The sequence below is a fragment of the Terrapene carolina genome, unplaced genomic scaffold (genome assembly GCF_002925995.2).
Source record: "Terrapene carolina triunguis isolate 2854851 unplaced genomic scaffold, T_m_triunguis-2.0 Scaffold247, whole genome shotgun sequence".
Lineage (NCBI taxonomy): Eukaryota > Metazoa > Chordata > Testudines > Emydidae > Terrapene > Terrapene triunguis.
The window spans coordinates 3933686-3959813 of record NW_020664598.1 but is presented as its reverse complement, the minus strand read 5'-3'; the positions used below and the strand labels follow the sequence as shown (position 1 = coordinate 3959813).

At 56.6% G+C, this 26128-nt stretch overlaps 1 protein-coding gene across 2 annotated transcripts; it reads right to left on the bottom strand.

The window, feature by feature from the left end:
* Window positions 1–2291: 2291 nt before the first annotated feature.
* CARD10 (caspase recruitment domain family member 10) lies at window positions 2292–26128 on the bottom strand. Of its 2 annotated transcripts, XM_024200093.3 has the most exons (21): window positions 25924–26128; window positions 23432–23650; window positions 22626–22763; window positions 21861–22186; window positions 18916–19098; window positions 17014–17169; window positions 16792–16917; window positions 16272–16469; window positions 15941–16087; window positions 14782–14897; window positions 13298–13338; window positions 12503–12620; window positions 12057–12237; window positions 10750–10873; window positions 10132–10372; window positions 9751–9820; window positions 8845–8935; window positions 7744–7920; window positions 5419–5540; window positions 4587–4702; window positions 2292–2973 (listed from the first exon to the last, which is right to left on the bottom strand). In XM_024200093.3, the coding sequence occupies exons 1-21, from the start codon at window positions 25928–25930 to the stop codon at window positions 2766–2768; spliced, it is 3105 nt and encodes a 1034-aa protein (XP_024055861.2). In that variant the 5' UTR covers window positions 25931–26128; the 3' UTR covers window positions 2292–2765. The 2 variants fall into 2 exon arrangements, with proteins under 2 accessions (XP_024055861.2, XP_029768674.1); XM_029912814.1 differs by lacking the exon at window positions 25924–26128 and having other exon boundaries at window positions 7762–7920; window positions 23432–23488.

Sequence of the window (26128 nt, the reverse complement as noted above, 5' to 3'; positions counted from 1 at the left end):
AGCAGGGGCAGAAGATCCTGAATCAGTGTCAGGGATTTCCCTACATCCCGTACCCCCCACACTCCCCTATCTGCCCCCCAATGGTCAACTAGTTATAGGCAGTGTTGCCAATTTAGTCATTTTCCACCCCATCCCCCTGTAAATTCGAACACCTCCTCTAATTTCAATTCCTGGGGAAAACAGTGTGTGGCTCGCAGACAGCCCCATGGCGCCAATGCTCCAGGCAGGGCCGGCTCCAGGCACCAGCCCAGCAAGCAGGTGCTTGGGGCAGCCAACGGAGAGGGGCGGCACGTCCGGCTCTTCGGCAGCAATTCGGCAGTGGGTCCCTCACTCCCTCTTAGAGCGAAGGACCAGCCGCCGAATTGCCGCCAAAGCCTGAAGCGGCGGCGGTAGAGCTGCCACAGATTGCGATCGCGGCTTTTTCTTTTTTTCCTTTTTGCTGCTTGGGGCGGCAAAAATCCTAGAGCCGGCCTTGGCTCCAGGAGCTGCACTGGCTGCCTGTTAGCACCTGGGTGCAGTGGAAGGTGTCGGTTTTGACCACTAAAGCCCTCAGCGGGCTGGGTCCTGTGGTGCTGTCACAACTGCACTCAATGGCGGCACTGGAGCGACCGTCTCCCTTGCTTCAGTGGGAGGGGGTTGCTAGCAGGGCAGTCTCCAGGAGGAGTCACCCTTGGGCTGGTCCAACAGAGATCACTTTGCAAGAGGCACGCTGGTGGCAGCAGTGGCGTCCCTGGGATGGGTGGGGTGAGGGTTCTGAGGGGAGTAGAGGGGGCACGTGTCTGGACGAGGGTGAAGTCTCCGGCTAATGCTTGGGCTACATCCTGTACTGCTGTAGGGCCGCTCCGGGAGGTTGCTCTAGGTTTTTGTGGCTGTAGGTAAAGACGCAGGCACTGATGTAAGAACAAATTACCTCATCCCAGGGGAGCTGTGAAGATCAGCGGGTTCATCTTTGCCCAGAACTGGAAAACCACAAAGCACTAGCTCAGGGCTAAGCATCGTTATGGGGACACAAAGGGGACTTTGGCATTGTCTAGCCCATCCTCTGCCTGGGCCCATTTCCCACATCCTGCGAAAGCAACAAGCATTCAGCCTCTACCAATCTCTGCCCCTCCCAGCCCACACTGTCCCAGTCCTGGGGACATGTAGACCTGCATCCAGGGCTGTCCTCCCTTCATGCTGCTCCCCATCACCCCTAGCATGGGGCTGTGCAGGGGGGCCCCAAGACTGCCTGGCCCACACTTTTCTCCAGCCTTGTGTCTGCCTGCACATACCAGCTCCAGTGCTGTCCACCCTCCCTTTCAACCTCTGCAGGTCCCCTGGCACTCCCCAAGCATCCAGCTTCTCCCAAGTGCTGAAGGACTCCGCAGCTCGGCCAGCAATTGCTCTGCAAAGCAGCCTTGGCACCGATGGGGGGAGGGCTCTCCAAGCTAACCGCACGCCTGAGAGTGCTATCGCTCCCAGAGGGGTGCTTCTAACGCCAGGCACGCTCCCAGGAGTGTGCTGCACAGACACTGCCTCCTGACCCCCTCCACTCCACTCCTCTCCTTCCTTCCCTTCATGTCTGTCTCTTCCCCACTCTGCTTCTCTGTTCTCCCTTTTCCCTCAGCATGTGAGAGGAGGGGGCAGGATGCGGGGGAGGGGCTGGATTTCGGGCACAGCCGGTGCCAGCTCCAGAGTCAGAGCGGTGGGGTGAGCACAGCCTCTGTTCGAAGGGTGAGGCAAGCCCCAGCCTTCCAGCAGCCCCACTGGCTCTCCCCTCTCCTATTGTTCCCCTGGAGAAGGACCCAGATGGCGGAGGCCCCAGACTCCCGGAGGTAACCGGAGCTACAGGGACGAAGGCTCTGGGAGAATCGGGCAAGCGCCCTCAATGTTCCCCTGACTTTCCCAGAGAGGGACCAGCTGCCTGAGTCTGTGCAGGAGAGAGAGCAGGTTAGGAGACATATGAGGTAGGGATAGGAGAGAAATCCCCCAGCACTCCAGGCCAGCTGTTAATGCAAGCAGCAGCCCCTCCTCCGTTCCCATTATAAATGGTATTTAATTCTCTTTTATATACAGGTTTCCAATTAAAAGGGTCCATTAACAATTTATACACCATAAAGATTACAATTACCACCCACTGAGGATGCCTGACAAACCCCACGTAGTGTCACTCTGCCTGTGGCTGGGCATGTGTACCACCTCCGCTTCCATCGGGACATCAGCTGAGGTAGACAGGATGCCAGAGAGAGCCATGATGGGGAAGGGGAATGGAGCAATCAGAAGGCAGAGAGTCACACACACACACACACACACACACACACACACACACACACACCCCTCTGTTCCCCTCTTGTCTGATTCTCCAAATGACTGGGCCATACAGAGGGTCTGGGTGCCAAGAGCACTCCTGGAGGAGCAGCGGCTGCAAGCTGTGAGGGGATTCTTGGTGGGAAGGGGAAGGAAATCCCTCCACTAAACCTGGACATGAGGGGAAAGGAGTCCGAGTCTGCATGTTACCCTGGCCAGTCTCCAAGCAGCCTGAAGTGGGCCCAACTCCCTGACACATGAGGGGCCACCTTGTCCTTCCAGACCTCCACTGATGGCAAGACATCCCACTGCAGCCGATCAGGGAGAAGTGGCACGCTGTTTCGGAAACAGTTTGGGGATGAAGGAAAGAAGCCAAGTGTGCTCCAGGCACCACCCTTGGGAAAGGAAGCTAGCGCCCCACTCCCCCACATGGAGCCTCCCGACATGAAGACACGGCCCCAGCTCTGCCGGGTGTGGGATCACAGCTCGCCATCCTCAACCCACACAACCTTGTTCTGCTCCTGGAAGATGCAGCGCCGCACCACTTTCACCAGCTCTTCAGCATGGCACCAGGACTGGGCATCCACACAGGCCCACGAGCAGGGCAGGGCGTGGAGAGACTGCTCAGCGCTCTGGCAAAGCTTCACCACATCAGAGTCACGCTGGCCTGGCTTCCGCAGTAAGCTCCTGACAGAGAAAGGGAAACAGCCATAAACATCACCCACCCAGAGAGCTATGGTACCCCAGTGTATCACAGCCAGGGCTCCCGCCCCTTCCCTCCAGTGACTCGCCCCCACCCAGGCAGCACTCCCACCAGTGGCGGAATACTCTGGCCCCGCCCCCTGCTCCTCCTCTCTCTGCCCCTCCTCTCCCCTTGGGGCCCCCATCACTTGCTCCTCCTCTGCCCACTTCACCTCTTCCCCCAAGGCCCCCCAACCACCCGCCACTCACCCCTCTCCACCCCCGCGTCCGGGGCGCCCCCGCCCACCATTGGAGGAGCAAGCAGCAGGCAAGGGATGCCTTGAGGGAGGGGGCAGAGAGGCGTGAACGGCGGACAGAGGGATGTCAGGGGAGGAGGCTGACTGACCGAGAAGGAGTGGGGCCTGAGATGGAGTGGGAGTGGAGCATGGGCAGGGCCTCAGGGGGAGAAGGTCCAGTTGGCAGCGGGAGCTTCAGGGCAGAGCCACGGTCTGGGCACTGGGGGCCTAGGGTTGCCAATTCTCCCAGTTTTGCCGGGAGTCTCCCAGAATCAGGCTCTATCTCCCGGAGACTACTGGAAGATTTTAGGCTGCTAAAAGTCCGGTGGCGCAGCGGGGCTAAGGCAGGCTCCCTACCTGCCCTGACCCCACTCCACTCCCAGAAGCAGCCGTCATGTCCCTGCGGCCCCTGGGCGGGGGGCAAGAGGTCTCTGTGCACTGCCCCCACCCCCAACACTGACTCCACAGCTCCCATTGGCTGGGAACTGCAGCCAATGGGAGCTGCGGGGCAGTGCATGGAGACCCCCAAAGGCGCTGACTTCCCCTCTGCCCTGTGGGTGCCCCGCCCCCTGCTTCTCCTCTTCCCCCTGAGGCCTGCCCCCTGGCCAGAAGCCAAATCCCAGTGAGCATATTGCCCCAGCGGGCTGAGTCACTGGCCTGAGCCCCTCTCCTCCCCTCCCCATGCACAGAGCTGGCCCGAGCCCTGCCACTCCCCCTCCCCCTCCCCCTGAGCCCCTTTTTGGCAAAATTGGGCATTTGTCCCATTTGCAGTTGACAAGAGCAAACGGGACAAATGCCCAGTTTTGCCAAAAAGTCAGGATGTTTGGGGCAGGGCTTAAAAAGAGGACTGTCCTGGCCAAAATGGGATGTATGGTTACCCAAGGCTGTAGTAAGAGCCACCCAGGGAGCCAGGCAGCTGTGTGGAGCCCCAGACCCCCCACCCACCCTGGGCGGGATGCCCGAGAGCAGCCCCCAGCCCGTGTCCCTGCCCTCCTGGGCATGCTGCCCAGGGCAGGTGGAGGATCCAGGGCTCCCCAAAATGGCTCAGCTTCTGGCCAGGCAAGGGGGTGGGACTTGGAGAAAGGGGAGGAGCAGGGGGCGGGGCCCCATGGCGGGCGGGGCGGGGGGGAAAGGTTCTTTGTGCCCAGGGCCCCAATAAATCTTAATCTGCCTCTGGCTCCTGCCCCCCTCCCCTCCAGAGACTCCCCCGCCCCCCAGGCAGCACGCCCACCCCCTTCCCTTTGCTCTCTCTTTGAGCATGGGCCAGAGTCACTCTTTTTCCATGGTATGACCTCTGCTAGTCCTCTGAAGGACTTTCCGTACCTGAGTCCCCTGACGTTCTTCTCGGTGACCTCCACGTGGATAATGATGGGGTATATTTCACTTTTAATTAGATCCCTCACCCTCTGGAGGCCCAGCTCCAGTAGGCAGTGTTTATTCTGCAAGGAAATTGCATAGATTTACTGATTTAAATGGAAAAGAAATAACCCAAAGTCCCTGACAGTTACATTAAATCAAGCCCCACACTGTGAGATATCATTGCTTTTCCAGTAGTAATTCCATTATATGTGGATTTACAGTTAGACCCAAGAGGGAATCAGAGAATTAAAGAGCAGGGTCATTTGATACATAAGAGGCTGTGTGTCCAGCCTGGCCAGGGGCCCTCCTAGCCCCTCCCTCCCCTCACGGATGTGCAGCGTGCATCTCCGGGCCTTCCAGGGCTTCCTCCACAGAGCCCAGGTCTTCCTCATTCTGCCCCCTCTTGGAGAAGGTGAGGAAGGTGCTGGGATGGAGCAAACCCCACTGATTAATTAGTGCTTAGCATAATTAGCATTAACACCTGTTGCTCCCCCTTTGAACGGGGCTTGATGTGGACTCCATAAAGGGACCAGACCCGACGCTTGATGGAGCCCCGGAGTCTGATGGAGGAAGCTAGTGGCTGGAGAACTCCTTTGAAGGTTCCCAGCATCCAAGTCATTGACTCCTTTCCTTCCTCCTACTCTCCTCCCCATTCAGTGGTCTCTTCCCTTCCTCCTTCTCCCCCATTCAATAATCCCATCCTCTTCCTAGTGTCCAGTAGGACCTCCCGTCCCTGCCCCATCCCCACTACCACCCAGCAGGCAGTGTCCAGAACCTGCTGCTCTCCGCTCAGCACCTTGCCGATGCACTCCCGGATGGTGCGGATCCTCCTGCTCTCCCTCTGGTCCTGGAGGGAACCTGGAGCCACGCAGTTCTCCCGGGAAGGGGTAGCAGCTGGCTCGTCATTAGCCAGGGTCTCTGCAGAGGGAGGCAGAGCGGGTTGGCTGTGACAGATTTGGCAATTTTGTGCAGTATCCTAGACAAGCCTTACTGAAATACGGTAAACCTCATTGAATTAGGTTTCAGTATCCTAGGAGTTCATTGTGTTAAAAATGCAGCTGTTTACCAGTTATTGTGGGGTTGTATTTAATGCCTTTAGGACACATGACTCATGTAAGCCCTGGGAAGTGTTATGAGCATCACAAGACTCCTTGAAACAATATGCCAGACAAACCAAGTGGGATCCCTGGAAAATACTTGGGAGGAGGGGAGGGCAACTTCTCACCTCCAAATCCAGCCTTTTAAAGCTGGGTCCTGAGAAGAAAGCCACTGTGGGCTGATCACCTGTTACGCGAGGACAAGATCAGAGGCCCAAACTGGGTATGAGAGTGACTCACAGATCCATGGTGGGGAGGGGGAAATGCTTGTTCTGAACTAACAGCTGTTATGAACTTGTGAACACAGGGGAAAAACCCTTTGTGGGATCTGAAAGGCTGCTCACCAGCCAGAGCCCTTGTCAGCTTATTAGCAGGCATGTCGGTTCTTTTCTTGTTTTTAATGTTTTCTCTGTAATGCTCTTACTTTAAGAATAAGTGTGCTTGCTTAGACAGAGCGGTGTGGCAACTTAACTGTGGGTAATCACACTGTGTATAGCCTCGGAGGAAGGAAGGCAAAGCTGGCTTGCTGAGGCACTCTGCCTTGCTGGGGATATCACAGTGTAGGCAGGGAGCTGTGCAGCCTGGAAAAACCCTGGTCAGAAGGGAGAGAGCTGCGGGTCTCTGCCCAAGAGAGGTGACAGCAGAGGAGGCAGGAGCCTGGGAGTGGGTGGACCACAAGGGGGAATACAGGCGCAGTTGCCTGAATTGTGGCATTGGCTATGTGGAGGGACGATGCCCATTAGACCCACCTTCACCCTGGGCAGGGCTTTCATAGGCGCCCCAACGCCACAGTGTGGTGTGAGAGTGGGGTCAAAGGGGTGCAGGACAGGGCACTCGCAGGATGGCACACAAGCTGCACAAGTCACACGGCTCGTGAGTGGAGCTTGGCAGAACGTTTTCTTTCAAAAGGTTCCTTTGCGATGGAAAATGGAGATTTTAACCCTCCCCCCCCCCAATTTTTTTTTTTTTTTAATTTTCCAGTTTGGACATTTCTGAAGGGAAACACCAACAAAAAGGGGTGGCGGTGATGGGGGATTAGTTCCCATAGAAATTTCTTGCGGGAAAAGAAATCGCTTCCCAACCAGCCGTCTAATCAGTAAAACAACAAAAACAAGAGGGAGAGACGTCCTTACGGGAACAAGAGTGAGCGCGCGGCGCTGCGGCTGGTTACAATGGTCACCTGGAGGCAAGCGAGGAAGAGACAGAGCTAGCAGAGCTCACAGAGCTACAGTCCTTCAGGCCAAAGGCAGGGGGCTCCCTGGGAAGAAGGCTATGGACAATCTGCAGGAACCTGCTAGAGCGACCACCATCCAACCAAAGGAAGATGCTCCAGCCAGACCAAGAGACTGGCTGGGTCCCTGGTGGCACGGAAAAGCTCGGGGGGGAAGCTGGCCCTCCAGCAGGATGAAGGCAATTGCAGACAAGATTATGACGGGAGGCATCAGGTGTTTCAGAGAGGCCCAAGCAAAATGGGACACTAGCTGGTTAGAAATGGCTGAAAGATGGGGCAGATGGAGCAGCTGCCGGGTGGGAAGAGCCAGAGACCATTGCATTGGCTGATGAGGAGGATATTGAGGCATCTTTCCCCATCCCTGAAAGACCTGTAAGTGCACATCTCAGATCTCCTGGGTTCTTAGACAGCTCCCACACCTGACTGGAGAGGGCCTCCCATGGGCATGGATATCACCAACTCTAGAGATAGGAACGACCTATCATAGGTGCTGGAACTAGGGGTGAGGGGTGCTGCCGCATCCCCAGGCTTGAAATGGTTTCCATCATATCCAGGGTTTACAGTTTGGTTCAATGGCTCTCAGCATCCCCACTATACAAACGACCTATCTTCAACATCATCAAGACCCTCTCCCTGGTAAGTGGCTGCAGATTAGCAGGAGGAAAAAGGCAATCTTCCCCCAAAGAAGGGTGATGTGATTAGCGCAGGGACCGGAACTCAGCAGAGCTGGGGTCTGTTCCAGGGGGAGGGGTGACTCCACCACACACTCCCTGTGGGATTCTGGGTAAGTCACCTGACTGCTCCTGCTCACCAGCTGGGCACAGGTGAAAGTCCAGGCGCGAGGTAGGCAGGTCAAGCAGGTTCCTGATGAGCCTGGGTGCTATGCAGTCAGGGGAGAGCACCACCGGGCGAGGGGCCTGCACCACCAGGGGACGCACGAGGCTGTAGGGCTTTGGGCTCCTGTCTGGGTCTGGAAGACATGTAGGTGAGTGAACAAGAGCTAAGAGCTGTCAGCAGCACAGAGATTGTTCCTTTCTCCCCAGGTCATGCCCATTCCTGCCACATGCACCCCCGCCCCAGTACATACAGCCACCCAACCCCCTACTACACCCACTGTCAGACCCACCTGTCACCCAAAAGCCACCACCCTGCCACTGCCCCCGACCCACCACACCCACCTATCACCCCCACCGCTGCACCCACTGCCAGACCCACACCCATCCGCCTGTCACCCCAACCCCACTGCTTCCCCCAAACCCCTCCCAATCTCAGCCTGGTAGGCCACAAAGCTGCCCAGCCCCACTTCCTGATCACTGTGCAGGGTCAGGGCAGTGAGACACACAGGGCACTCCTCTCCCTCGGGGGGATGCATCAACCCACTGCCCCCTGCAGCCCTCCGAGTCCCACAAGGAACCTGCTGGCCAGGCTGTCTGCCCTCGACCTATGATAGTGAAGATGGAGCTGTGGGGAGTGTTTCCAGCTCTCCCAAGCAGGGCCGCCCAGAGGGGGGGCAAGTGGGGCAATTTGCCTCAGGCACCGGGCCCCACAGGGGCCCCGCGAGCCCTGGCCCAGCGGCGGTCTGGGTCTTCGGCGGCATTTCGGCGGCGGGTCCTTCAGAGCTGCCGAAGACACGGAGCAACTGAAGGGCCCCCCGCCGCCGAAATGCCGCCGAAGACCCGGACCGCCGCCGGGTGAGTACAAACGCCGCAGCTCCCCCGCTTTGCCCCAGACCCCCTGAATCCTCTGGGCGGCCCTGCTCCCAGGCAAACAGCCACAGAGGGGTCACATCAGGGACCCCCCAGGTATTATTCACAGGGATTGACTTTGTCCCCAAGGGAGCCCCTTCCCCTAGGGGGCTATACCAAAGAAGGGCACAGACAGAGCAGCAGCTCACCTGGGCAGGGGTCCAGCAGCAGCTGCCGAGGAGGCTCCCCGGGCGGTTTGGATTTCACCAGCCGCAGCTGGCCCAGGGTCCGTTTCTTCAGCTGAGGAGAATGGAGGAGAGACCAGGGACACAACTCTTCGCTCCGCTGCTCTCCACCGGCACAGGAAGGGCTCGCATTGGAAGGGAGACAGGCGGGGGAGGCACGGAGGCCCAGACCGCAGGAGGTTCAGGGGCTCCGTTTAGAGGAGTATGCAAAGCTCAGAGCAGCATTTCAGGCCTCTCCGTCCCAACCACCTTTCCATGCCCACTCCCTGACATGAGGCACTCCCCTCACCCCCACACAGCAGAGCGCTGCCTGCAGAGCATTCCCCCAGGCAGGCCGAGACCTGGCCTGGCACACGCAGCCCCACAGAGCACCCAGACCCCAGGGAAGCGAGAGACTGAGACTCCAGCTCTTCCAGACCCAGCACTGCAGACCTGCTCTTCACGCCCAGCCTGGGGAGCTAACACTGGTATTTCCATGCTCCAGTAGACGGCATGGTCCTGACTGCTCCTCCCATTCCCACAGCAAGTAGGGGGCTCGGACAGCCTCCAGCAAGGTGTTCTCCTCTCCCCTTCATTCACCCCACAGCATGTTTCAGTGGAGGTGAGAATCCAGGCACAGGGCATACTTGGTCAAATAAGCATGTAATGCCATGCTGGGATTGACCCTAGGCCCTCTGGAGCTCAAAGCATCAGCCACTACTACTAGAGCCAACAGCCCCAGCTCTGCCAGCCAAGCCTGCAGCAGGCTCATCCACCCCTATATGTCCCCATCTAGCGGTGGACAGGACACAGAGTGCCACACTGAGTGAGTGCAGATTACAGGCACTGCAATCCCCCCCACCCACACACACACTTTCTCCTCCAGCTTACGTTACTCCTGCAGCCCCTCTGCCGGCCTGGCACTTGGCCTTTCTCCTGTACCTTCAAAAGCTGGTGAGCCCTGGGAGGAGAGAGATTACCATCAGGTAGCTACAGAATCTGAACGGGGCATACCCCACTGAACCCACAAAGCTCTGTTAGAACATCAATGGGAAGGGATATACTCTATCACCCCTTCTCTTGGGGGTGCCTACATGCCATGGTGAGGGGCCCTGTGATATGACCTTGAGAAGCTAGACAGCCTGTACTCCTACAGAGCTGCTGGGAACCCAAAGGCAAAAGGGGGGAAGACAAACTCTCCTTCCCCACACTCAAGACCCCAAAGAGAGGGCTTTCCCCGCCAAGGACTGCAGCTCCCTATGCCCGCATTACCTGCTGTAATTAGGCACTGTTCCCTTGTCCAGGTCCCGCAGTGTCAGGGGGTCAACGCGGGCACAGTACCACTCCAGCCGCCCCTTGTGCATGGTGTCAGTGACGTGCAGGATCTCCCGACACTTGACGCACAGGGAGTAGGGGTCAGACTGCTCCAGGAGGGTCAGATTGGTACGCATATAGAAGGAGTCTCCAGTCACTTTCTTCCCTTCTTCTAAGGCCTCCTTGAGAGGCTGGTACCCTGGCACAAGAGAGACAGAATGAGATTCACCACAGCCCAGGCCCTTCTCCAAGGGACACAGGTAGGAGCGATGTTGGCAGCCATCGCTGGAACTTCTGGGCCTCTCGTACAGCTGTGCTACATGAACTGGTATTCACAGCCACATGGGCCTTGGTGTGAAGACAAAGCCTGGAACTGAACGAACATGGCGATTCTCCTCTGAGGCAGGGTGGGGGGGGTCTTATGGTAGGGAGGGACAGAGCCCAGGACTTGGGTTGCTCTGGGCTGAATGGACAAGGAGGTTGAATTCCCCATCTCACCCTGGAAGGGCAGGGGAGCTTTTACCCCATTGACGACCATCATTACGCCCAAGACAAGCGGCAGCCACAGGAATTTACCGTGCACATCAGGCAAAAAGATGAGACCAGCTGGGTCATCCCAGTGCAGCAGGCTCAGGTAAGCTACCTCCCGTGTGCAGTTTTCCAGGGACAGCACCTGCCCATTCGGCAAAGTCCCCCTCAGCTGCCAAGGAAAGAAGGATAGGAGGGAGAGGTGGTGACTACAACAGGACACACAGACCAGCTTGCGCCATTAGATGATAGGCCTTCCTTCTCCACTTCCCAGCTCCCTCCGCCCAGCGCCCCAGTAGGGCTAAAGAACAATTGAGAGCTTTGGAAGGGACTGAAATCATCATGATGCAGGGCTTAGCCCAGCCTCTAGCCAGGGGGAAACCATCCCTGACAGCAGGATACCCTACAGCTGCCTACTACAGAATTTCTTGCACCTTCCTCTAAAGCCTCTGCTGCTGGCCTAGATGGCTCACACCGTTCCCCAATGCTCTTCATACTGTGGCTCCCCTCTGACTGTCAAACCTTATAACCCCATGCAGCCCATGGTGCTTTGGGCTCTGATGTTCATACAGCCATAGAGTTTAAGGCCAGAAGGGACCACCAGAGCATCCTGTCTGACCTCCTGTGTATCACAGGCCACCAGCACCACCCACCCTGTTCTCCAACTAAGCAGCATCAGGTGCTGTTAATACTCAGATGGGAGACCACTCAGGTACTGGACATTCAAGAGGAGATGTTCTTCCCTCCTAGTCAGTATCCCAGCATGGAGCCATGTTGCTGGAGGTGCATGTCAAAGGTTGTAAAAGAGAGTGTTTTTTCGAAGAGCAGGGCTGTTCATTCAAGTGGCCTGGCCAAACTGCAAGTCAGGTAATTATATTCTGCCAACATAAATACCCCAAGGCACTTCCACTGGAGCAGTTCTTCTCCACATAACTTCCTACAAAACATGGGAGTTGTCACTGAGGCAGAATGGCTGCAGTGGGGAGTGAGCCAGCCTTGGAAGTGCTTTGGGACCTGCAGGATGGCAGGCACTAAGGAAATATATGGTGGTATTATGGTCCCAGTATTGCCACTGCCCCGACTGGAAGATACCCTACAGCCACTCATTCCAGAAAGATTCAGTATCTAAACAGACCTGTATTGATATGCTCACTACCATTATATTATTCAACCACTTGTTTCTGTGTGCCACATAGGCAGAGATTGGCTCCCGGTGAACAAGGGAGACAAAGCAGGGACTCAAGCGGTGCAGAGACCCGGTTGTTTATGTTGTAGTTGTAGCCGACTTGTTTAATAAATGTCTGCTGTTTAAGATGGACTGTGGTTCAATATAGCGTGACAATCTCCAGACTCACCTCTAGGAGCCGGCAGCCCTCGCGCAGTCCTGTACTCTCAGCTTCTGAACCTGGCTTCACCCACTGGACATAAATCCCTGTTCTGTTCCCCCCCAGGATGGAGATGTCCCCTCCAAGCCCCCTGTGCTGGGGCACTGGGTTGGTCAGGTGATCCATGCTAGACAGCTGCACCACCAGGGATCTGGTGAGGGAGAAAACAACAATGGGAAATTCAAGCCTATTGTCTTTGCAAGGAACCGTGTCCCTCCTCTCATCCCATCAGAAAACGGCCCTTCCAGATAGGGCCATGGTCCCATCTGGGAAAGCCCAGAAATGACAGAATGGGGAGACCACCCCAAGACAGGGAGTGGGATCCTCCATTGCCTCAGTGTTCAGGAGATGAAATCCTTCACCTTCCCCAGCACCAAGCCTAACCCAAGGATGAGTCAATGAAAGGAAAGCAACACCTGATGAGCTCCTTCTGGTCAGAGATGGCGGACAAGCAGATCTCCGACTTCACCCTGGTGCATGCACTGCTGGAAAGGGAGGAGAGACCGGCCGATGAAACAGTAGTGGTCACACTCCCTAGAAAAGAGAGAGGGAGAGTAGAGAGCAAGTCACCACTGACGACTGCATAGACACAGAATCCTGCAGGAGCCCAGCTCAGGGTCTGTCCTACCTACAGGGTGTTTGGAGTGAGACAGGTAAATTGTGGATGGAAGGAGGGCTAGAACCTGCACTGGGCTCCTGGGCCAGGACTCTGAGTACAGGCAACTCCCCCACACAAGCCAGGGGTTGACAGCAGAACCCAGGTAGCCTGTAACCACCCAGCTGGAGAGCCAGAACACTAGACCGTGCCACAAATCCAGCCAGGCCCGAGATATACAGTGGGACATGCTCTTGAGAGTTACAGCCCGTCACCAAGAACCGATAACAACTCGAAGCTGAAGCATTTATCTCTTCCCATTCCTACCCCTCTGACTCTGAATCGAATCTCCATCAATAAAACCCTCTATAAATTACATATACCAGACCAGAATATCCTAAAAGCTCCGCAGGAGACAGGCGGGCCCTCCAGAGACTGCTACTGTGGCTGACGGGGGAAGCATGGGGCAATGGTGCCCCCCAGTGGGTGCACAGCCTTGCAGCTTGCTTCATTGATGGAAGGCACTGGCGCCGGCTCCCTGTCCCCTCTCTCCCTTGTCTCTCCCCTCACGTAGTTCCCAGGAAAGTCCTTCTGGAAAAGTCATGATTGCGGATACCTGTGATGTCCTCCATGCTGCCAAAAGACCCGCAGGACAGGCTGGAATGGACAGAGAAACACAAACGGGAATCACCAGGCAACAGTGTTTCTAATACCAGTGTCATGATATGCACCTGCTATGCCTGCATGGCTCCCCACAGCAGCTCCCCTACAGCCTGTGCTCTGCACCATTTCCCCAGCAGCTCCCGCCCAGAGCCAGCACTCCCTCACCCTTCCAAACGGGCACCCTCCCACGCTGCAGCCAGGGCTGCAACCCCATTTCTCCCAGCAGCTTGGGCTTCCTTAGTGGTACCTTCCCACCCCAGTCAGCGCGGCCCGCTCTCCCTGTAGCCAGCATGGCTTGCCCCTCCACTCCCTACCCCCACGCAGCCAGCATGGTCCGCCCCTCCGCTCTCCCCCCCGCCCCACACAGCCAGCACAGCCCGCCCCTCTGCTCTCCCCCCACCCCACACAGCCAGCACAGCCCGCCCCTCTGCTCTCCCCCCACCCCACACAGCCAGCGCGGCCCGCCCGTCCACCCTCTACCCCCACGTGGCCAGCATGGCCCGCCCCACACAGCCAGCGCTGCGCAACCCTCTGCTCTCCCCCGACCTCACACAGCCAGCGTGGCCCGCCCGTCCACCCTTTACCCCCACGTGGCCAGCATGGCCCACCCCACACAGCTAGCGCTGCGCAACCCTCTGCTCTCCCCCAACCCCACACAGCCAGCGCTGCACAACCCTCCACCCCACACAGCCAGCGCAGCCCGCCCCTCTGCTCTCCCCCGACCCCACACAGCCAGAGTGGCCCACCCCTCCGCTCTTCCCCTGCCCCACACAGCCAGCGCTGCACAACCCTCCACCCCACACAGCCAACCCAGCCCACCCCTCTGCTCTCTCCCGACCCCACACAGCCATTGCCTGCCCCTCTGCCCTCTACCCCCACGTAGCCAGTATGGCCCACCCCCCACCCCCGCCCCACACAGCCAGCGCTGCACGGCCCTCCGCCCCACACAGCCAGTACAGCCTCTTCACTCCGCTCTTCCCCACACACATCCCACGCTGCCAACACCCTTCCTCTCAGAGACACCCTCTCCATGAGCAGTCACTGCTCTAGCACCCTTGAATGTTGGTGCTCCTCTCCCCAGTAGCTGCGCTCCTGCATCCTTCCCTCCCTCCCAGCCAGCACTCCTGCACCCTGCAATGATTCTCAAATTTTCGGCAGCCAAGGGCATGTTTTCCTAGTCTGTGAAGTGTGTGCTCCGGCACATACTTTCCCAGTTCATAGTTTACAGGACAGCAGTACCTTGGCGCTCCCCTCAGCCATCACTTCTGCCCCTGCCTGTACAGCATCCCTTGCTGCCAGAAGCTGGGGCTGAAGTAGCTGCTATGTCCCCTCAACCGGGGCCCCTGCCTGTGGTGGCGCCTGCTGGGGACGCTGGAACCGAAGCGACCTGTAAGGGATTTCAGTGAGGTACGGAAGGGCCAGGACTCCATGTGTTACCTTTTGAAGGGCACGGATCCATCTTCCCGCTGCCGTCGGATGATGGAGCCAGCACAGGGCGGGAAGGGGAAGGTGGAAAGGCGGTTAATGTCCTTCTCGCTCTCTGGAGTCACCTCCTGAACAGAGCAAGAGACACCATCTTGCACCACACCCACCATTCAGAGTCGCCCTCAGCCCAGTGCCAGGGGCACCCCCATCCCGCTCCTCTTCGGGTGGGTCGCCTTCAGATCCCAGCCAGAGCTGCTGGCACCACATTCCTGTTTAGGGTAACCAGATGTCCCAATTTTATAGGGACATTCCCAATTTGGGGGTCTTTTTCTTATATAGGCTCCCACTACCCCCCACCCCCTGTCCCAATTTTTCACATTTGCTGTCTGGTCACCCTATCCCTGTTCAGTGCCCATTTGTTCTCCACCCCTGCTCTGTTCCTGGGGGCTCTGCCAGGGCTTGCCACCCCAGGAGATGGGGGAAGGGTCTCTGCAGACATGAGACAAGATGCTGCACCTCACTAAGTCCCCATCCCTTTGCAATCTGTCCGACAAGTGGTGTGGTCTCAGCCGAGGCCATGGGTAGGTCTGATGGAGGGGCGGGGGGATGTAAAAGAAATACCCATCAGGTCCTCATATTCATCCTCCACTGTAACACAGAAGGGATGAGCTGTAAAGGCAACGGGCACAAGCAGAGCAAGGACTCTGTGTAATTAACCCATGGAACTTGTCACTGCAGGATATTGCCAAGGAGTAGGCGTTTCTAAGGATCGGGGTGAAATCCTAGCCCCATTAAAGTCAATGGGAGTTTTACCATTGCGTTCAATGGAGCCTGGATTGCTCCCGTAGCTTTTTGTGTGTGACTGAAAATCACATCCACAGTGATACTAACTAGGGAACCAGGTACAAGAGCTACTGATCGCTGTGCCCAAGAGTAGTGAGCACTTAGGGGCACGGGTGGGTTTTGGGGAGCTGGTCTGCTCCCCAGGAATGAGCCCCCTCTGAACACTACACTGGGAGCTCCTGGGCTCTGCTCCTAGCTTTGATACTGACCCACTGGGTGACCTCGGGCAAGCCCCCGCCCCTCTGTGCCTTGTGAAACGGGGTCACGCCAACACGGACCCGCTCTGCAGAGGGGCTGCAGGGTTTAGGCTAAGGCCCCCTGCTCTTACCATGCTGTGGTGTGTGGAGTCCCCTGGAAAGGTGATGGCGGGGACACCCAGCGTGTCCATGACTCCATTCCCTAGGGGGGAGGGGTTATCGCTCAGGCTCCAGGTGCTACTTAAGTTGGAGCAGAGGGAGTAGGAGGAGGTGCCCACCTGAGAGAGAAGGAAGGGACCCAGTGAGAAGGTCATTGGTCCCCTCTATGCCCAGGCCCTTTAGAGACCCCTCAGCTCCTCCCTTCTTCTCTTCCCATTCCCTTTCCACTCAGGGTCTCCTCCCCAGCCTCCCCTCCCTCAGGGTCTTTTCCTTCTACGTCCCCACCCGCTCCTTGTCACTCACCGTCATGCCCACATCCCGGTTGCCTTGGCATTGCTGCAGCTGTGCCTCCAGAGTGCTCTCCACACCCTCCGCCTGGCTGAATTTGCTCCGAAGCTCATCTCGCTCCTCCTCCAGGGCCCGAACCCGTTTGCGGTACTGGTCCTTCTCGACCAGGCTCTGGGAGTACTGCAGCTGCACCCTATCTCGGCTCTGGATAGCCTGCAGGGAGAGAGTCAGATCCCCAGGCCAGAAAGGATCATTGTGATGCTCTAGTCTGCCCTCCTGCATAACACAGACCACAGAACCTTCCCCGGAATAATTCCCGGAGCAGATCTTTTAGAAAAGCAGCCAATCCTGATTGAAAACTTGCCAGCAATGGAGAGAGCACTAAGGGTGAGAGGGGAAGAGGTGACTATAGGCCTCAGGCACGCAGAGTTAGCCTCCTCCCGGTGGAGGCTAGAGAGGACTCTGGGGAATCAGGAGTGGAGATTCGGCCCCTCTCCTACTGGGGAAGGGGACTCTGGATGGGAGGACAATTCACCTGATCCCTCTCCTTCTCGATCTCTTCCAGCTGAGACAGCACCGTGTTCATCCGGTGTTTGTACAGATCACAATCTTTCTGCAGAGTCCGGTGCTTCAGCTGCAGGTTCTCCACCTCCTGCAGGTACTGGGGACAGGAATCAGAGTGTCACTCCTACCCGGGGGCAAATATCCCTGCTCCAGAAGGCCCCGCTCTTCAGCTGTACCGGGGGAGGGGGGATACCTTATCCCTTAGTTCCTCAGCCCACTGCAGCTCGTTCTGCACGGAGTGGAGCTTCTGGCACAGCTCCTGCCGTTCATCCTGTGCTTCCTTCCAGTCATGCTCCAGAATGTCCAGGAGGATCCGCTGGGAGCCCGGCGCCTGGGCCTCACTCGCTGCCTAGGAGACGAGAGAGCGGAGTAGCCTAAACACAGGCACCAAGGGATGCTCCCAGCTAGGGGCAGCCTCAGGCTCATCTGCTAAAGGGGCTGACAATTGAGTGTTGTTATGGTCACCTTTATTACGGCAGCACCCAGCTGAGATCAGGGCCCTCTTGTGCTAAGCGCCGCCCTGAAGAGTTCACGCTCCAAACAGACAAGGGAAGGGTTATTGTGGAAAACTGAGGCACAGAGAGATCAGGTGACTTGCCCACAGTCACACACAGAATCTGTGGCAAAGCCAGGAAATGAACCCAGGTCTCCTGAGTCCCAGTCCAGTGCCTTAACAAGCCTGTCCCCTGAGTACTTAGTGAAGGAGCAGAAGAAGGTCCCTAAAAGTGTGGGGGGGCCACCGGCATCTGAACTGTGGCCCCGCCCCTTCCCCCTGAGACCTCACCTCAGGTGTAAATCTGCAAACCTGGACTGCTAAGGATCCTCCGAGCACCAAACCAGAGACAGGGACCAAGAGAGTCTGAGGGTTCGATCTTAGACAGGGACCTTGTTGCTGTTCAGAATTCAGCATGGGTTTAGTTTGCTATTCCAGTATGCCCTTGGGTGTTGGTCCTTCTATCCCATTGTCCTGGGGGCTGTTATGCTGTCATGCTTGGTGCCAGGTTCCCTTTCTAGTCTGGTGTCTCTGGCTATAGCCTCTGCTTATTGTTAGACTCTGTAAATAAATCTGAGCTTTGTATCGGTTTTCCCCACCGTGGAAACAGCTGTATTGAAAACACTGCCAAATGGAGGAGAGCAGAGTCTAGGCTGACTGCCTTCAGCACTGCTCAGTCCCAGAGAGGGACACAAGGAGACAGCTTCAGTGGGCCGAACACCAAAACGAAGGGCAAAACTGGTGACGGGCAGAACCTAATGCCCACCTCCATACTGCAGAGATCCACCCTGCTGCATGGTGGGGCCGGCTGGTCAGAGGACGCCACAGGGAGCACCCACGCCGAGATCAGCCTTGGAATGGGAGCTGAGTGACTCTGAGGAAGGATTTCAAGGAGGGGATGGGAGCTATCATGGAGGAGAGAGGCTGCTCCAGGCATACGGGGTGGTAATGGTGAAGCAGCAGAGGAGGGAAGGGAGATGTAGAGACACGGAGCAGAGCTGGCAGATCTGCAAGAGGGATCAAACTATCTCTCACTCCACACTCCTTCCATCCAGTCTCTACCCAGTAACCCTATTCATCCCTCACCATCTTCCCTCCTTCCACTCCACTCCCTCAGCCCCTCTCCACATGCATCACCCGGAGCTCCTCCAGCTCCTCCTTAACAACATGACCCACCAGGGAGCTCAGCACTACCCCTAGTTTCTTCCATCCCTACCTGATACATGGGGGTGGGCCTCAGCCCCAGCCCTCTCTCACTCCAGAGCCCTTCCCTATTAGGGTGAGACCGTGTCCATGCAGGACATAGCTCTCAGCCCCCCTGGCAGTCCAGCCATGGAGGAGTCAGGGTCACCCAGCCTTCTCTCAATGGCGGATTAGGGGGTTGTGGGGCCCTGGGCCAGAGCAAGTGGCAGCCCCTCCCTACCCCTTCTGCCTGCAGTCCCCCCGTCCATCTTCTCTCCCTCCTGCCCCCCGGTGCCCCCACTCCCTGGCAGGAGCGCAGGGCGGAGTGTGGCGGGGCACAGGGGCACCCATTTTTCCAGGGGCCCCGTTGGCCCAGTGGCTAATCCACCAATGCTTCTCTCCCTTTGCCCACGCTGGTACCTGCAGCATGCTCTGCAGCTCCTGGAGTGAGGCCGTCAGCCTCTGGTTCTCGGCCTGCAGCTCAGGCACTGTGTCAGGTGGACCCCGTTCCTCTGCCTCTCGCTGGGGCCCAGCGGACGCGTGTTTCCTCAGCAGCCTGCACTCTTCCTCCAGGCTGCTAACTTTACATTTCAGCTGGTCCACCTGGGGCAGGGAGAACAAAGACAGCCTCACGCCCACCGCCTCTGCCTTAGGTGTCATGGGGCGAAGCGGGGAGGCTGGCACACAGGGAGAGGGCTTGGGAGTAATGAGAGTAAGGGCTGAGACAGCACGGTGGGGAAAGCCTTGTACAACTACAGGGTCTGGGGGGATCTCTTCTGACTTAGCTCTCAAGTGAAAGGGGTTTGGTGGGCGAGACAGAGTAGGCTAGGTCTGTACCAAACTGTGAGCCCCAGTTTAAGTGACTGCCACTTTTGTATTGTAACAGTCATATTGTATTGCAACCTCTATTCTGCATTAGAGCATCCATTTGGTAGTAGGTGCTTGGCACCTAGTGGAATGACTCTGTGAAGCTAAAACAGAGCAATCTAGCCCCATCAGCTTTCATTGTCTCTCAATGACCGGCCAGCCCCTGGAGCAATGACCTCTCCGCACAGCGGTCGGACTGGCGAGGAGGAGCTGGAATTTCCCAGCTAGAGCACATGGCTGGGAGAGCTGCAGTTTCTCCTGCTGGCCACCTGACCAAAGAGAATAGAGGCTATATTTCAGAAAGGGGGTTCTCTGAGCAAGGCCCCATCCATCATCAGAAGACCAGGTTAAGGAGGCAGGAAGGGCTGACTAGTTGAAGGATGCTGACCAAACCCAGGACTCACAGACAGGGTGAGATCAGAGTTGCATGGCTGAGTTCTGAACTATTTGTTATTTTCCAAAAATCTGTGACTCTTGAGCGTGCTTTGTTAAGAGTAAAGTCTCTGTGGCTAAGAAATTCCCATGCTAAACCTGTGTTCCTTGTTTTCCTGCCTTTCTTTTGTCGTCTCTGAAGGGGTTAATCAAGAAACCAGCTTTCATAGTCTGGTGGGCTCTGGGGAAATGTATCTAAGCAAGTGGGGGGGGGGGATTCAGGAGGGTGGAGCACTGGTTCTGGGGTCTAGGCAGGATCCTACTGCCCAGGAAAGGTGTCAGACATGGGGTCTGCACCTAGGAGCATGACCGAGGGTATGTCTACACTACAGTAGACGACCCCTGCCTGGCCCAAGTCAGCTGACTCAGGCTTGCTGGATTGGGGCTGTGGAGCTATAAAACTGCACTGTTCACATTTTGGGCTTGGGCTGGAACCTGGGCTTGGAGATCTCACGAGGTGGGGAGGATCCCAGAGCCCAGGCTTCAGCCTAAACCTGAATATCTACTGCAATTTTAGAGCCTTGCAGCCCAGCCTGGCCAGCCATGGTTGTTTTATTGCAGTGTAGACATACCCTGAGAGACCCAGAGACTGTGACCAGTCACTACCCAGGCCCAGGGAGGTTAGCAGCACATGGGATCCAGCGGTTGGGTCCACTCATCACATCCTGGTGTCCATCCAGAGAGGGGGACTGGGCCAGACTGTGACCGTGGGTCTCACCCTACTCTCTGATGGGTATTTGTCCATATTACCAAACCCACAAACAATCCAGCTGCCTGTGCTCAGAAGAGGCCTAGGATTGCTATAGCAGAGGGATGCTAGTCAAGAGTGAGGGACATGGGCAAGAGCTGTGTGGGGATCCCAGGGCTGAAAGAGCAGAGTATGAGCAGGGCTGGAGTGAGGTGAGGGACATGGGCAGGGCTGTGTATGGGGGCCCAGCCCTAGAATAGCAGGGGGGCGGGCAGCACCACAGGGAGGAGCATTGGCAGGGCTGTGTGGGAGCCTGGCACTAGAACAACCCAAGGAACAGGTGTTACCAAGGACAGGGTTGTAAATAGGTGAACTCAAGGTGCAGCCGTCCTATCTGAGACAGAGGAAGTGGGTGTGTAATTGCTGGAGGTGAAAGCATGGTAACCAGGGCACGTGTCATGAATTCCTTCCCCCTGGCGTCATCTGAGGGGAGAGGAGGTGTAGGGTGGGCTCTGTGCCCGGCACCTCAGTAACCACACCCAATGCCAGGCAGTCCAGAGCACCTCGCACAGATACACCCAGAGCCTAGTGCACACACACAGCTAGACACCCACGCTCCCTCCTACAGAGAAATGGATATGGACATTATGTAAGTGGAGAGAATAAATATAACACCAACCCACACAGAGCAACACCCAGAGAACACCCAGTACACACACAGCAACATGCAGTACACCACAACAAGCATACACAGCACAGATTACACGTACAGACACGCTGACAGAGCAATGTCTGATACACATACATACTAAAACTCACCATCACATACTAATATGCAACTGAACACACACATTTTCAATGAAACACTAATATCCACAACACATTAAATACACAACCTCAGCCACTAGCACACATACACTCATTCATTCCCCCCCCCCCCCGACACTCATCCTGCCTGCAGTACCAACACAGAACATACACACTCACCCTTCCACACACCCCCGAAGGGCAGGGCCGGCTCCAGGCACCAGCCCAGCAAGCAGGTGCTTGGGGCGGCCAAGGGGAAGGGGCGGCACGTCGGGCTATTCCGCGGCAATTCGGCAGCGGGTCCCTCTAGGAGGGAAGCACCTGCTGCCGAATTCCCGCCGAAGAAGAAAGCGGCACGGTGGAGCTGCCGCTGGAGTGCCGCCGATCGCGATTGCGACTTTTTTTATTTATTTTTTTCAGCCGCTTGGGGCGGCAAAAACCCTGGAGCCGGTCCTGCCGAGGGGAACACCCATCACACCCTAGTCTGCAGCCTAACCCATGCCCATGCCCAGTAATAAGCACTCCTCTCACCCACTAACCGCCAAGCGCCCGCTCTCCCACCCTGCCATACCACCAGCTGCAGGTCCCGGCTCCGCAGCACGGCCAGGTTCTTCTCCTCACACAGCTGTGCATAGCGCATGGCCAGCATGTAGTTCTCATCCTTCAGCCGCAGCAGCTCCATGCTGTTGGAGTCCCACTCCTCCCGCAGCCTCTGGCATCGCTCCTGCACTTTCAGCAGCTCCTGCAGCCGCTGCCCCAGCCGGGTCTGCTCCTCCTCCAGGGCCTGGTTCTTCACCTTTAACTGGTGCTCTCTCACCAGGTGCTCTTTCCTTTGCGCCCTCACCTTCTTCACCTCCAACATGAGGAACTGGGTCAGACCCTCGGGGCCCTCCTCATCTGGAAGAGAGAAAGGCAAAAAGTTCCTGGGTGCTGAGAAAGGGACAACTACCACCCTGTCTTAGATCTGGGACACAGACTTCTCAGTCACTCTGTACCCCCAAACCAGGGTTCAGGGTGCCGCAGTTCCTGGTACACACAGGACTCTTCCCAAGCCAGGGTACAGCATTCCTGGTTCCTCACATACCCTGGGCTCTCTCCGACCCGGGATTCAGGGTCCTGGGATCCTCACACACACAGGGTTCTCCCTGACCGGGGGCTCAGGGTGCCCGGGATTCTCACACACACAGGGTTCTCCCTGACCGGGGGCTCAGTGTGCCTGGGATCCTCACACACGCAGGACTCTCCCTGACCCGGGGTTCAGGGTGCCTGGGTTCCTCACACAGGTTTCTCTAAGCCACTGCACAGCTGGGGAGGGAGAAGGGGGCTGCGTCTCTACCTAGGATCATAGAGCAGCGCTGCGCTGGCTCCCTTCCTGTCAGCCGGGTAAAGTGCTCTGGGTAATAAAACTCCAGGGATTCTAGGAAGGCTTCGTAGCCTCGCTTTCCTCGACATCGAAGGATATCCATCAAGTGTCCTAAAAGAGACAGAGCAACACAGGAGCAAGGCACTGCTAAACCCATGAGCAACCAGGTGTAATGACATCACTGTACCAAGGAGTAAATTCACCAGTTTCCCCCATTTTTAAGATCAGGGCAGTAGGGAAGAGGGTGGGACCACTGGCTATGGGGGGGTGTCACTGGAGGGAGCGAGGCAGGACCGCTGGTTGTGAGGGGGTCGCTTTAGGGAAAGAGGCGGGAGCGCTGACTGGGGCGGGGGGTCGCTGGAGATAATGGGGTGGGAATGCTGGCTATGTGAGCGGGGTGGTCGCTGGAGGGAATGGGGCAGGAGTGCTGGCTGTGAGGGGGAGAGTCACTATAGGGAACCGGGTGGGAGAGCTGGTTGTGGGGGGAGTCGCTGTAGGCATCGGAACAAGAGTGCTGGCTGTGGGGGGGTCGCTGTAGGAAACAGGGTGGGAGCACTTGCTGTGGGGGGGAGTCACTGGAGGGAACGGGACGGGAGCACTGGCTGTGGGGAGAGGTCGCTCGAGGGAACAGGGCGGGAGTGCTGGCTGTGGGGTGGGATAGTCACTGTAGGGAATAAGGATGAGGGAGCAGTGATGGTAGGTCTCTCCACTGAGTGGCAGAGGTGTCTTGGGCAAAGAAGGGCTCCACACACCCACTGTGACAGATTGCTTTCTCCTACCTGTGCGATTGCTCTTGTATGGGAACCTGCATGAGCTCAGCACCTCCTCCTCGTCCTGCTCGTCTATCACACGGCACTGGCGCAGGTAGGGCGTCAGCTTTGCTGGGTTCAAGGACCGGGTCAGCTGATGCCGCACACTCTCAATCTTCTCCCACAACACCTCCTCCTCCTCCTCCTCCTCTGCGGGGCTGTCAGCCTGTCCTGGTGCATCCTCAGGGCCTGGAAAGGGGAAGGAGAACTTGTGTTGTGACAGTGGGGAGTCATGGACATGGAGCGGCGCTAGGGGTCAGCTCTCCAGGCCCAAATGGCAGGTCAATCATCTTAAATATCAGAACTGTCCAGAAGGATCAAAAGGTGATCACCCACCTGGGGCATCAGAAATGGAGGGTGAAAGAGAGGCCACCCAAGACAATCTGCCACCTTAGGCAAAGCTCACCACCTCCTCTGCAGCTCCCAAGGTGAGAATGGAATCGCCCTTTGCTAAACTGGGGGCTAAACGATACCAAACAGCACAGCAAGGGTGTCAATTTGAGAATTCAGTAGGAGTTAATCCAGCAAGAACAAGGCTCATTATCTCTAGCCTGTTGCACTTGGGGTAATTAGAACACGAAGCGCCTGCAGTCTTCCTATCAGCTAGAAGGCCCTGGGGGAAAACGTTGTTGCAACTAATGTTCTATTCTGCATCTGTGATTAATTTATTTATTTGGAGACAGAATTGTGCAGAAGAGGAATTTAACAGCAGCCCCTGAAGTGTGTGCCAGCTCCTAAACTGGTCTGCGGAGCTGGAGCTGGGCATAAGTAGACTAAGCAATTGTTTATGGCCCGAGCAGCTCAAGGGGGCCTCCTATTCCCTTTTTATTATGAGAACTTGCCTGCTTTTGTATTGGGGGGGGGGACTCGAAAATATTCCTGCTTAGGGCCCCCAATGGGCAAGCATTGGCACTGCTGGTTTGGCTGCTGGGTTGAACTCTGCTTCCTGGAAATTGATTTGAGAGTTTGAATTACCCACTCATTAAGGAAATCCAAGCGGGGGCCCTGCGACTGTTCAATACGCAACCAGTTTCCTGACAGGCAGTCACAGCAGTAAGACTAAGGCCTGGTCTACACTACGACTTTAATTCGGATTTAGCTGCGTTAATCCGAATTAACCCTTCACCCGTCCACACTACAGAGCCAGTTAATTCGAATTAAAGGGCACTTAAAATCGATTTCTGTACTCCACCTCGACGAGCGGAGTAGCGCCTAAATCGATTTTGTTAATTCGAATTAGGGTTAGTGTGGCCGCACACCACCGAATTACTGTGTTTAAATTAATGGGGTAGTGTGGCCACACACTACCGAATTAATGTGGTTAAAAACCGAATTAAGGTGCTTAGTGTGGCTGCGCACAATCGAATTTATACAACCTGTTTCCCAAATTCGAATTATCTAAATTCGGATTAATCCCGTAGTGTAGACATACCCTAAGGCTAGTTCTGGAGGCTGAATTCCCTTTCCCCGCCTCCCCCATGACCTCCTCCAGGTAGGGCTGAGCTGAACTGCTCCAGGTGCCAGGGGAGGGCAGCGTGGTGTCTATAAAAGCATTGTCTAGTCTGAGTGAACAGGGAGACTGAATTTCCTTCTCCCGTCCCCCATCTCCTCCCCTCCACACACACACAGCAGACCTGGGGGAGGAGGGTCTTCCCCACTGCACAAATAGCAAAGTGCAGCTCCATAGGCGGGGGCGAGGTGCCTCCAGGGCAGGGCTGTGATGATGCCCTAAGTAAACTCCGTGAATCACAGAAAGCAGCCAGCCAACAGAGCCATTAAATCATCTAGCACCCCCACACACACACCCCTGCCAATGCATGTTTGTCCTGGCACAGGTCCATTTGCTAGTGGTTTGTACAGTCTGCCTTTAAAAGTCCTAAATGATGAAGATTTCACACACACCCTCCCCCTCCCTCTGCACACACACGCGCACACACAATTGTACTAGTACAAGAACACCACACACTAACATCTCCCTTCGCCTGACACTTGCCCACGGCTGTCAGGGCTCTTTTACCTATCATGCCAAAAGGACACTGCCAGAGCCAACCACTGGATCAAACTTCTGTTCCCGCAAATTCCCCTCTGCCTTTCCAATCTGAGCAGCAGGAGTCCCTGTGTCTCAGTAGTCTCCTTTCCAAGTGCCTAATCTTGCCTGGGAATGGAGTATGGGTGGGAGCTGGGACTCATACTCCTGCTCTGGTTGGCTGACCCTAATTTCTGTCACACAGCAAGAATCTAGTCTGGATTGTATTCCCCCGGGGCAGGTTTCTGATTGTATCACAATCCCAGCAGGTGTGTCCCAGGCCCTTCCCTGCCCTGTCTCTTTCGCAGTCTCTTATTCCCCTGATCGCATAGTGTGCAGAGCAACAAACTCTAAGCTTGTGAACAGTGTCTAGTCACAGCCTATCCCCCCGCCCAACTTTACAAACTGATACAATGTTAATATAAGACAAACTCACCCCTCATCCCGGTAAAAGGGACCTCGGCCCCCTACCAGACAGCTGCTTGTGCCCAGCCCTGGTAGGAAGACAGCGTGCCCTGGAGGTCGACAACCGTGGGCCTGTGAGGGGAGTTGCAGAGTCCAGAGCCCCAGCACTAAAAACTGAAGGCCCCTTCCTGTTTGAGCCAGGGGGGGCTGTTAGCGCCAGTCCCTCAGCTGATGGC